This window comes from Rutilus rutilus, assembly GCF_951802725.1.
Source record: "Rutilus rutilus genome assembly, chromosome: 13".
NCBI lineage: Eukaryota > Metazoa > Chordata > Actinopteri > Cypriniformes > Leuciscidae > Rutilus > Rutilus rutilus.
The window spans coordinates 18,794,618-18,806,777 of NC_140218.1; the positions used below are offsets into that span (position 1 = coordinate 18,794,618).

Here is a 12,160-nt window from a genome sequence, read left to right on the forward strand (position 1 = left end):
AATGATCCATATTTCTGTCTTAGGGTCGGTGTCGTCTTGTGATGCCTTTCTGAACGTGTTTCAGTCTCATGGTCTGAAACCTGAGATGATCTGCCCATGTGCTTCCTCCCCTGAGGCCATGACCGTGGCCATCCGCAGGTACCTGCATGTATTAAGAGCTGTGCACATCATCTTTCTATACTTAATTGGCATAGATATGCTTTAAAGTCACTCTTTGTGTTTAGGCCTGGTACTCTAGGTGCTCCACTCCCTGCCAGGGCCATCCTGTCAATGGCAGGACTCAGTCACGGGGTGATTCGGGTCAACACAGAGGATAAGAACTCTGCCCTTACCGTGCAAGATGTAGGACATGTCATGCCTGGAGGTGAGACTCCATTTGAACATTTCACTGTACATTTCACTGTTGATTATGTGAGTGTGGTGTGAATCGTCGAAACCAGTTTCTACCTTGTAAACAACTACTGGATATTAGCAACTAATTTAGTTGTGTATGTGTTAAATCAGCAAAAACTAGAATTTTTGCTTTATCTGATTTATATCCTTTTAGTAGCCTGAACAAAAATAATGCACAAAATACAATGTTTATGAACCCGACCCAAACCACATCCACGCATCGGTTTAAATGTTTCAGTATCAATGCAATATAGGGAATAATAATAATAAAAATCTATATTATAATATTTTATGAATATAAATGATTGTATAGGCACATAAGGGTCTTAAATGTTGGATTTTGTTTTTATTTCAATTCATTTAATAATTACAGATTTAAATATAATGTGTTTGAAATAATTTCTGTCTTGTCTTTCTGCTCCACAGCTCTGATGTGTATTGTGAAGCCCGATGGGCCGCCCATGCTCTGTAAGACTGATGAGATCGGGGAGATAGTGTTGAACTCGCGTGCCGGAGGCACCATGTACTACGGCCTGCCCGGGGTGACCAAGAACACTTTTGAAGTACGGAAAAAGTGCATGGAGAGAAATAATTCTGCAAGCAATACACAGAATACACACATTTACTCAAAACATCTCTCACTGACCTTATTGACTGCAGGTGATTCCTGTAAACTCAGGTGGTACCCCTATAGGAGACGTTCCCTTCACGCGCACTGGACTGTTGGGCTTTGTGGGTCCGGTAAGTAATACTGTAGTAGTTTAGTTTTTCCATATATTTGTATTAAATGATTTTAACGCATTAAGGATTTTGAATTCATCGCATACTTTAACACGTTAACGTTGACAGCCCTATATTTGAGGTTTTTTTTTTGATAAATACTGTTCTTTTGAACTTTCTGTATTAAAAAAAATCCTGATATTATCAAAAAATCTTGATTAAATAAACAATTCAAGACATTTTTTAATCCTTTGAACAGTAGTATACATATAGTATGGAACAAAGCCTATTTGTATTTGCAGCTACTAAGATTTGTTGCACAGTATTTTGTCTTTTATTGAATGAACTCTTCTCTGTGCCCTCAGGGAAGTTTGGTGTTTGTGGTGGGGAAGATTGAGGGTCTGCTTGCAGTCAGTGGTCGCAGACACAATGCAGATGACCTGGTGGCCACAGCACTGGCGGTAGAGCCAGTCAAAACCGTCTACAGAGGGAGGTACGAATGACGCAAAAGAAAAAACAAAAACACATTCAAATTACAGGTGGAAATGTGATGTGTTTTGAAAGTGTGTGTCGTATATATGCAGGATTGCCGTGTTCTCCGTCACCGTGTTCTATGATGAGCGAATAGTGATCGTGGCAGAGCAGAGACCTGATGCCAATGAAGAGGACAGTTTCCAATGGATGAGTAGAGTCCTACAGGTAATACACAAACAACCAAGTTGTTGACCTCACTTAAAACTGATTTAGTTTAGTCTGAAGTAGGTCATTGAAATGAATGAACCTGAGCCAGCAGGCTTAATGTAATGAGGCAGAACACAATGACAAATTGACAATATCCAATGTTGCAATTATAGGTTTTGACCCTCTATTTCACAGTAATAGGTGTCATGAATTCCTGTCCCTGCATGCTTTCCCACAGGCAATAGACAGTATCCACCAGGTGGGATTGTATTGTTTGGCGCTGGTGCCTGGAAACACGTTACCCAAAACTCCTCTGGGTGGTATACACGTGTCCGAGACCAAGCAGCACTTCCTGGAGGGTTCTCTGCACCCTTGCAACATTCTGATGTGCCCTCATACGTGCGTGACCAACCTCCCAAAACCCAGACAAAAGCAGCCAGGTACTGAAAACCGTATCAAATCCTGAAAAATAGTCACACTTCTCAGAAATGTGATCAGTTATCTGAATTTGATGTGGGGAACTTTAAGCATCAAGTTAATTGCCATTAGTTCAAAGGAACATCCTTAGTTGTTTTATTAATATGTACTTTATCTTTACCTTTTTTTTTTTTTTTATTCATTTTTAATTCAAATTAAACATTTTTATGTTTTTTATATATATAATTATATGTTATTATTTTTATGTTTTCATATTTCTCACACCTGTTCTTATGAATCTGCAAAATACTTTAAATTGCTATTATGTGTGAAATTTGCTATAAAAATAAACTTGTCTTGTCTTACAGTGGGAGTTGGTCCGGCCTCCATCATGGTGGGCAACCTGGTTGCAGGAAAGAGGATCGCACAGGCTAGTGGGAGAGATCTTAGGCTCATTGATGACCAAGAACAATCCAGAAAGGTTAGCCAAAGATTACTAGACTACTGCCTAGTAAACTCTATTGATATCCCTGCATGATGTCCCAGGACATGAAGATTTCAGTAATGCCTCTTATCTCTTATAGTAGTCTATAATAGAGTAATACAATATTTAAGTGTATTATAACACACAATATTATAAATATTTTGCAAGATTAAGCCTCCAGTTTCTAGGTACTTGCAAACACCACAGGATTGCACCTTGATATCTGGTTTAAATGATAATATCATTAACTCTAACTCAGCATAAATAGTTTAAGGAGAAGTGGAGATGAAGAGTTTTTTCTCGTCTCCTCTAAGCTTGTGCTCTGGTCTGTCTTTCTCTCTCGTGTGGGGGGCTGTAGCTCTGTGTGTGGCCCACTAACATGGTAAGGCTGAATGCCAGCAACGCTCTGCTATTTGTGTGTGCTGAGCTTTAAATCCCCATTGCTACCAACAACAACAGCCACCTCAGGGCCTTACAGGGACCAAAAAAAAAAAGTGTATAAAGTGTTTTGAAGAATTTAGATTTTACTTCAAAATGGAAGCAAAATGGACCCTTTTGTCAGAATAGACTAAATTGACTTAATATCGCAGAATTGTGACTTAATTCATTGTAATTGCTACTTTTGCTTCTCAGAATGTGTTTTATGTCCTACAAATGTGGCTTTAATTCAGATTACATAAACATTACATTTCAGAAACTGTAGGCACACTTTTACTGCATGGTGTGGTCATTATTGCTGCTGCCTGCATGAGTCCTGCTATGTGTGTTTAAAGACAGACACACTATGTGACCTATCACCTACCCCTGATATTATAAACCTTACACCTGTTTTATTTGCTGGCTTAATATTGCTGTTTGCTGAAATGCTATGAGTTGATTTGTGTCTTCCTGTTTTGTTAAAGACTAAGATTACTCTTGATCTTATTGTGGTTTATATGGATAAGTTGACCTGTCCTCTTCTGTTCTGTAGCATCAGTTCCTGTCTGAAGCCCTGCAGTGGAGAGCACAGACTGATCCTGATCATGTTCTCTATATGCTGCTGAATGCAAAGGTGACACGCATATACAACCCCCATCAAACTGATTATGTAGTCAAACCATCACCCCGTTCTGACTTATTTTTTCCTCTGGCCTGCAGGGTGTAGCAGTGAGCTCAGCCACATGTTCTCAACTGCACAAAAAAGCAGAGAAGATCACTGCAGCTTTACTGGAAAGAGGAGGAATTAACACTGGCGACAACGTAGTACTGCTTTATCCTCCCGGTAATGACATCCATCACAGCTTTCAAAGAACATGTTAAAGTGCTGTCACATTAGGAAATGTCTGTGAAATTTTTGCAGGCAAAAAAAAGAAAGAAAAAAAGTCCATTGTCTATTGGCTGTAGTGTTGCAATGTATAAAGCACTGCTCACACTTAAGTGATATTCAAACACAGTGAATCCGCATGACCAACTTGCTAGGGAAATCTTTAGCCCTCACACAAAATTCTAGATCAAATAGATTCCTAATGAAAACAAAAATTCACAGAACAACAGTAGATGTGACCTCACCTCAGTTAATATACAGCTAGAATGAACACATTAATGCACAGATTTTGTTTTTAATTAAAATTATTAGTAGAATTTTGGCAGAATCTTTTATATGAACATAATATACAGTTATTTTGCATTTTTCAAGTGTTTTTTCTTTTCTTCTTTTTTTCCAAAAGATGATTAAAATATATGGTAACTTCAGTGCCTGTTGGCCACATAGAAAATCTATTGTTTTAATCCAGCGGTCACTGAAGTTGACATGCATTTCCGAGCACCTTAAAAGGATAGTCCACCCAAAATGAAGATTCTGTAATCATTAACTCATCCTCATGTCGTTCCAAACCTCTACGACTGCCTTTCCTCAGCTGAACACAAAAGATATTTTGAAGAATGTTAGTAACCAAACAGTTTAAATTTTCCATTGACTTCCGTTGTATAAGTCAATGGGAACTGAAACTGTTTGGTTATCAACATTCTTCAATTCATTATTGGGGGGGGGTGACTGTCCCTTTAAAGACCCAGAAATAACAGCATGAAATACCACATGACATATTATCAAGAAAGATGTTTTCTTCTTTCCTGCAGGCATAGATCTTATAGCCTCCTTTTATGGATGTCTGTATGCCGGCTGTGTTCCAGTCACCGTCAGGCCTCCTCACCCACAGAATCTTGGTGCCACTCTCCCCACAGTCCGAATGATCATTGATGTGAGTCTGTTTATTTTGCGCATGCCATCCATTTATGATTTTATTAGAGCAGGGGTAGTCAGCGTCGGTCATGTAGTGCCACAGTCCTGCAGAGTTTTGCTCCAACTCTGTTAAAAAAAAAAACTTCCTGTAGCTTTCCAAGTAACCCTTAAGACCTTGATTAGCTTGTTCAGGTGCGTTTGATTAGGGTTGGAGCAAAACTCTGCAGGACTTTGGCTCTCCAGGGCTGCATTCCAGTCCAAAATTGTCATGCCCTTCACTCGCTAACTACCCTCTGTCTCGTTCACTCGGATGTACGTTGTTTGTTGTGGTGTTGATTAGACACATATGTGGTGACGTCACAATCGTACTGCATTGTGGGACATATAGGTACCTGAAGTGTACATATGAAGTAGACTCGCTCCCTCGGTCAAAATCGAGGGAGCGAGGGTTTGTCCATATGAACTTCCCTCGTCCACTTCACAAAGTGGAACGCACTTCAAAATGGCGGCGGGGATTCCCCCGAGGGGAAGTGCTTAGGGGGACTGATGTTGGCCACATCTGTTAGAGCATGGCATATAAATCTGTGAAATGTCGTCTGTATCAGGTGAGCAAAGCAGCATGCATCCTCACGACTCAGACCCTGATGAAGACTTTGCGGTCTAAAGAAGCGGCAGCCAGCGTCAATGTGAAGACGTGGCCGAATATCATAGACACGGGTACAGAAATTAAAAATATTCCAATGGCTTTTATGCTCATTGATGAAAGATCGGTATACCTGACTTGACTGCTCTTGTGTGTTCAGATGATCTTCCCAGAAAACGGCCTTCAAACATCTATAAACCGCCCACTGCAGAAATGTTGGCCTACCTGGACTTCAGTGTGTCCACCACAGGCATGCTGACCGGAGTTAAGGCAAGACTTGTCTCTTTTCCTCTTTTTTTTGGCAAGAACAAGTGTGTAGTATCTTTCTCTTAATTTTGTCTGGTCAGGTCCTAAACAGCTTGTTTATGTGTTTCTTTCAGATATCTCACGCAGCGGTCAATGCTTTATGTCGATCCCTCAAACTGCAATGTGAGCTGTACTCCTCCAGACAAATTGCCATCTGCATGGACCCCTACTGTGGCCTGGGCTTCGTGCTGTGGTGTCTGTCAAGGTAGTACACACAGTGTATTGTGATTTTGACTTAACCAGACGTAACGCAATAAATCACATCTATTCCATGTTAATCTGAGGTTAAGCGGTGTCTGCACGAGGTTAAGCGGTGTCTGCACCTGGTTAGGACACAATGCTATGCATGCAATTTATAGAATACCCATTGTAACTTATATCTTTGTGTGTAGTGTTTATTCAGGTCACCAGTCAATCCTGATCCCTCCCTCGGAGCTGGAGACGTCTCTGCCCCTGTGGCTGAGCACGCTCAGTCAGTATAAGATCAGAGACACCTTCTGTTCATACTCGGTCATGGAGCTCTGCACCAAGGGCCTTGGCACACAGACTGAAACTCTCAAGGTGAGTCAGCAGGATATAGATTCACTACCGTTCAAAAGTTTGGGGTCGGTATGTTTTTTATGTCATAAGTCTCTAATGCTTATCAAGAATGTATTTTTGTTCAAATGAATGCAGTATTGTTACGCCTGAGGCTGTATTTCGGTGCATGTGTGTGTTTCTCTCTCTCCGTTGTTTCCACTGTCTCTCGCCCTCTGGGGATTTTGCGTCACTCAGGCGTAACAGTAAAAACCGCAATATTGTGAAACTGTATGCGTCACATGCTCATGTCATTCTGAACCTGTATGACTACAGTGCAACACAAAAGGAGTATTTTTAAGAATATACTGGCCATTCTTTTCAGCTCCAAAATTATGAAAAAATATTCTGATACCGGTAATAAGTTCGACAAGATCGACCTAGCTCACAAAACCAGCCTGAATGATTCACTTACAAAAAGGAATGATCCAGTTCTTGATTTAAACACAAATCATTCATATGGAATAGAACAATCAGCAAGTTGAAAAAAAAGAAAGAAATCATAGGGGTTCGGAATGACACAAGGGTGAGTAAATGATGATAGAATTAAACATTTTGGGTTAATAATCCTGTAATACTGAGGACAACAGACAGAAAGGGATGGTGAAGGTAAATAAAGTGCTGACGTGTCTATAAAAGCTGATGAGAGATGTATGTGCAGGCGCGCGGGGTGAACCTATCGTGTGTAAGGAGCTGTGTCGTCATAGCCGAAGAGAGGCCTCGTTTGGCTCTCACGCAGTCATTCTCCAAGCTCTTCAAAGACCTGGGCCTGTCTCCACGCGCAGTGAGCACCGCTTTCGGCGCCAGAGTCAACTTGGCAATCTGTCTACAGGTTGGGCCAATAAACATATTTCATCAACTGTGTTATGACACAAAAGCAAAGCCTTATTTTGATTTCTGTCTCCTTCCATCAGGGCACTGCTGGTCCAGACCCGACCACTGTTTACGTAGACATGAAGTCCCTCCGTCATGACAGGTATGTGTGAGATGGCAGTGATGACTTGAAGACAGTCTGTACATGCTTGTATTGTGACGTTGTCCTTCTGTCTCTGTCATAGAGTGAGACTGGTGGAGAGAGGAGCTCCTCAGAGTCTGCCACTGATGGAGTCTGGGACTGTAAGGCCATCCTAGTTCTAGTTCTGTCCTAATTTATCTTCAGTTCTGGGTAGATTACTTGCTAATTATAGTCTGTTACTGATTACAAATTACATGACGAAAATTGTGGTTAGTATTTGAATCTGTTATTTTACACATTTTAAGTAATGTATTCTATTTTTCGATTCATTTTCGATTACTTTGAACTCGTTTATCACATAGATTGGATTGGATCATATTCATATCAGAAAATATAATATATAAAATTAGAAAGAATGAAAATATATTCCAGTTTTATCAACATGAAGGATCCCAAACTTCAGGGTGTTCATGAGTTGATGAAAAGTAAATAATATATATATTAAAGTAAAAAAATAAAATAAAAAAAAGATATATATACAATTTTGAAATCAAAATAACAAAAAAAAAAAAAAAAAAAAAAGTTTAACTGGCATCAGAGAATCAATCATTTACTGCCATTGTGTGAATGTGTAATCATCTAATCAATAAAAGTAACTGTAGCCTGAGTACGAGTATTTTAAAATGTAATAAAATCTAATTACAAGTACTTCCTTTTAGGAAAACTATTACATAATCAGTTACTACCCACCGCTTATTTTTAGTTTATCTTATATGGTTGTTATAAGACATATCAGTCATCCCGTATTGTTTTCTTTGCCTTACCTCAGATGCTTCCTGGAGTGAGAGTAATCATTGTGAACCCAGAGACAAGAGGACCATTAGGAGACTGTCATCTAGGCGAGGTGACCAAACACATTAAATTGGAGTAAACGCACAAATACAACTTGTTTCAGTGATGTACATTTCTCTATATAGGAAAGTTCTCCATATTCTTATCATGCTCTGTGTGACAGCTGTCATCTTCATCACTTTCTTGCCTTTTTTTTCTAGATCTGGGTGAACAGTCCTCACAATGCCAGTGGTTACTATACCATCTACGGTGAGGAGAGCCTGCAGGCCGACCATTTCAACACACGGCTGAGCTTTGGAGAGACCGAAACGCTTTGGGCCAGAACCGGATATCTGGGATTTGTCAGGAGGACAGAGCTACTGGATGCCAGTGGAGGTCCGTAACTAGCAATTTAAAAGTTTGGTGTCAGAAATTTGAAAGAAATGATTAATACTTTTACTCAGCAAGGATGCATTACATTCAAAAGTGTCAAAATTGACAGTAAAAACTTTTACATTTGTCACGAAAGATTTCTATTTCAAATAAATGCTGTTCTTTATGGAAGCTTGTTTCTGGCACAGAATAAAAATATATAAAAGGTAATTGCGACTTTTTATCTCACAATTATGACTTTTTATCTCAAAGAATTGTATGATATAAAGTCGCAATTGCAACAAATAAATGCACAATTCTTACTTTTCTCAGAATTGCATGTTTATATCTCGCAATTCTGACTTTATAACGCGCAATTGGGAGATATATAGTCAGAATCGCATGATATAAAGTTGCAATTACGTGTTAAGTCAGAATTGTGAGATATAAACTCGCAATTCTGAGAAAAGTAAGAATTGCGCATTTATTTGTTGCAATTGCGACTTTATATCACGCAATTCTGACTTTTTAACACTTCATTCTAAGGAAAAAAAATCTTTTTGGACTTTATAACTCGCAATTGCGAGTTTATATCACAATTTTGAGAAAAGATGTCAGAATTGCGAGATATAAATTCACATTTGCGTGTTATAAAGTCAGACTTTATAACACGCAATTGTGACTTCATATCACTCAATTCTTGATATCTTGGAATTCTGAGAAATAAAGTCAGAATTGGGAGATGTAAACTCACAATTGTGAGATAGACGCAATTATATTTTAAAATGTTTTATTCTGTGGTGGAAACAAGCTTCCATTGTTCTTTTTCATCAAAGAATCTGCAAAAATATTAAGCAGCACAACTGTTTTCAACATTGATAATAAGAAGAAATGTTTCTTGAGCAACAAATCAGCATATTAGAATGAAGGATCATGTGACACTGAAGACTGGAGTAATAATGCTGAAAATTCAGCTTCTAATCACTAAAATAAATTAAAAAAATTAATATATTAAAATAGAACAGTTTTAAATTGAAATATTTTACAATATTACTGTTTTTGAACAAATAAATGCAGCATAGGTAGGCATAAGAGACTTTTAAAAATGTCTTACTGACACTAAACTTTGTAGAACAGTAGTGTACAATTTTCACAGATATATTGTTAATATAAGAAATTCCATCAAAAAAAAAAAAAAAAAAAATGTTGTAGGAAGTTTTTCACTTATTATAATTACACTGGATATTCCAAGAAGCTAAATTCATAACCAAATGTCACAAAAAAACTTTACATGCATTCTCAGAAATGGTAGGATATAGTGCTGGTCCACTGTCTCACACCTTTTTCTTGTGGTTTATCATCCACCAGATCGCCACGATGCTCTGTTTGTGGTAGGTTCACTTGATGAAACACTGGAGTTGCGAGGTTTGCGTTATCATCCCATTGACATTGAGATATCTGTGTCTCGGGCGCACCGCAGCATCGCTGAGAGGTGAGAACCTCGAGATCATTTACGCTTCCTGTCTGCATGTATCAGTCTCTAATTACTGCACTAAATGAGTTTTATTGTAGTTACTATAAATGATAGTTCCTGTCTCTGATTGGATCGTATGCTTCGTCGTACAGTGCCGTCTTTACGTGGACCAATCTTCTGGTGGTCGTGGTGGAGCTCAGTGGTTCTGAGCAGGAAGCTCTCGACCTGGTTCCCCTGGTCACTAATGTTGTGCTGAAAGAGCATCACCTCATCGTTGGTGTAGTGGTCATCGTGGACCCCGGCGTCATCCCTATCAACTCGCGGGGGGAAAAGCAACGCATGCACCTGCGCGACTCCTTCCTGGCCGACCAGCTGGATCCCATCTATGTGGCGTACAACATGTGAGCCTAAAGAGGACTAAAGTGCTTAAAGCTCAACGTGTGGCACCCAAAGATCCACTCACAACACAGCTGTTCCTCTGTGCCGTTAGCACGCAACTGGACACGGAGGAAAAAGCTGGCTAGGCCTCTTTCTGCCTCTGCGCTGAGCCTTGTACATATTTTGATGTTCTCTTAATGTGATTGTGGTCTATTCGACCAATGGCGGTCACCCGGCTTAAGCCATCCAACCCTCCCCGGACATCCGGGAGGGTGGTGCTCTTCTTTTAGAACACATTTCTGCCCTTTAAAACAGGTAAAACCACATTTTCACAAGTTGCATTGACTTTGATGTCTAACTTTTGGTGCCACTTCCGATATGCCTCTTCCATAGAGCAGCGCTTGTGCTCTTACAGTGAGACCTGAGGGACTTACATGAAGCTTTTCTGCGCACTTTATCTCCTCTCCTGAGCTAGTGCTCAGAGGAGAGTCCTTCAGTTTTCATTCTGGAAGTGCTAACTTAGTTTTATGGATCAACAGTATCACCAGCAAAACAAACATATCTTCTTTTAATCGAAACTGCTAGTCATTTTAATGGTTTTAAAATAAATGCACCACATTTTATTGCTGCATAAAGTTTTTTATTTTACTGACATTTCCCACTATAATGCACATCAATAGTGAACTGTGGTGAGGAGGAATTTGTGGAATTGTCCTCACTGAAAGCACAGCAATTTTAACAGAATACATTTGTAACTCGACATCTATATGCATTAAACGTGTATATTGAAGGTGACAGAAACGTTTCAAGATGAAGACAGTTCTATGCCTAAATGTATGTTTCTGTCTTCATTTCGATTGTTGTGTAAAGGGACTGGAAAGATGAATAGATGGAAGGTGTTTGTGTGTAGTCTATATATTGTAGTGTCTCACTGGTGTTACTGTATAAACAAATGGACCTTATTATCCGGTCCTACAAAAACTTGACTGATATTTCATACTTGATGGCAATTTGCTCAAGAACACGATGCAAAAACAAAACAAATATTTTTACAAATTACAACGGTCACAAAATAGATAACTTTCATGTTTGATATCTGTTTTGTCATTCTGTTTCTCGTAAGCCCCGTTCACACTGACACCGAGGTCGCCGAGTGCTGGACCATGATGTTGCTGCAAATCTGTCAGTGTGAACAACCCTTCAATGTTGAATGTGTGTGTGTGTGTGTGTGTGAGAGAGAGTGTGGTAGAAAGTAAGAGTGTTTTAACCAAGGCTTTCCAGCATATGGGGAAAAAAGATAATGTGAGCAAAGAGAGATCTTTTCTATCCTAATAAAATTACAGTAAAATGTATTAGCACCTAACATGTCTATTTCAAGATGGCCTTAGATATCAATTTTCTTTCTTCCTGCAGATTGTTTACATGTGAAATTCTGTGCAGCTCTTTAACAATGCACACATTCTCATAACATTTTTTTTTTTCTTTTTGTATTTTTAATTCTCATTTCTTAATTGTCAAAATATTGTTTGTTGGTGCAGAATTTATAAAGTTTTATGTTAATTAAATTTATTGTTGTCATCAATGAATCTTTTACTGTCTTTACTACAGTAATTTCAGGTGAGCATTGTGCAAATAAGGAACTGTTGAATGAGCCTCACACCGTTTCCACACTGGACGAGACAGTGAGAGTAGAGCGAGCGCTTTTAAGTACG

At 39.1% G+C, this 12,160-nt stretch overlaps 1 protein-coding gene across 1 annotated transcript in view; it reads left to right on the forward strand.

The window, feature by feature from the left end:
* Positions 1–12,034, forward strand: part of dip2ba (disco-interacting protein 2 homolog Ba) — a 55,658-nt gene extending 43,624 nt beyond the window's left edge. Inside the window, exons 17-38 of the mRNA XM_084427522.1 lie at positions 24–138; positions 225–364; positions 820–956; positions 1,054–1,134; positions 1,479–1,606; positions 1,698–1,812; positions 2,033–2,234; positions 2,580–2,692; positions 3,666–3,746; positions 3,833–3,956; positions 4,811–4,932; positions 5,519–5,630; positions 5,717–5,826; positions 5,937–6,067; positions 6,255–6,423; positions 7,100–7,270; positions 7,353–7,414; positions 7,497–7,554; positions 8,223–8,297; positions 8,446–8,620; positions 9,965–10,088; positions 10,223–12,034. Coding sequence (XP_084283648.1) covers positions 24–138; positions 225–364; positions 820–956; positions 1,054–1,134; positions 1,479–1,606; positions 1,698–1,812; positions 2,033–2,234; positions 2,580–2,692; positions 3,666–3,746; positions 3,833–3,956; positions 4,811–4,932; positions 5,519–5,630; positions 5,717–5,826; positions 5,937–6,067; positions 6,255–6,423; positions 7,100–7,270; positions 7,353–7,414; positions 7,497–7,554; positions 8,223–8,297; positions 8,446–8,620; positions 9,965–10,088; positions 10,223–10,475 — 2,798 coding nt within the window. The 3' untranslated portion in view covers positions 10,476–12,034. The remainder of the gene's footprint in view (positions 1–23; positions 139–224; positions 365–819; positions 957–1,053; positions 1,135–1,478; positions 1,607–1,697; positions 1,813–2,032; positions 2,235–2,579; positions 2,693–3,665; positions 3,747–3,832; positions 3,957–4,810; positions 4,933–5,518; positions 5,631–5,716; positions 5,827–5,936; positions 6,068–6,254; positions 6,424–7,099; positions 7,271–7,352; positions 7,415–7,496; positions 7,555–8,222; positions 8,298–8,445; positions 8,621–9,964; positions 10,089–10,222) is intronic.
* Positions 12,035–12,160: the final 126 nt, after the last annotated feature.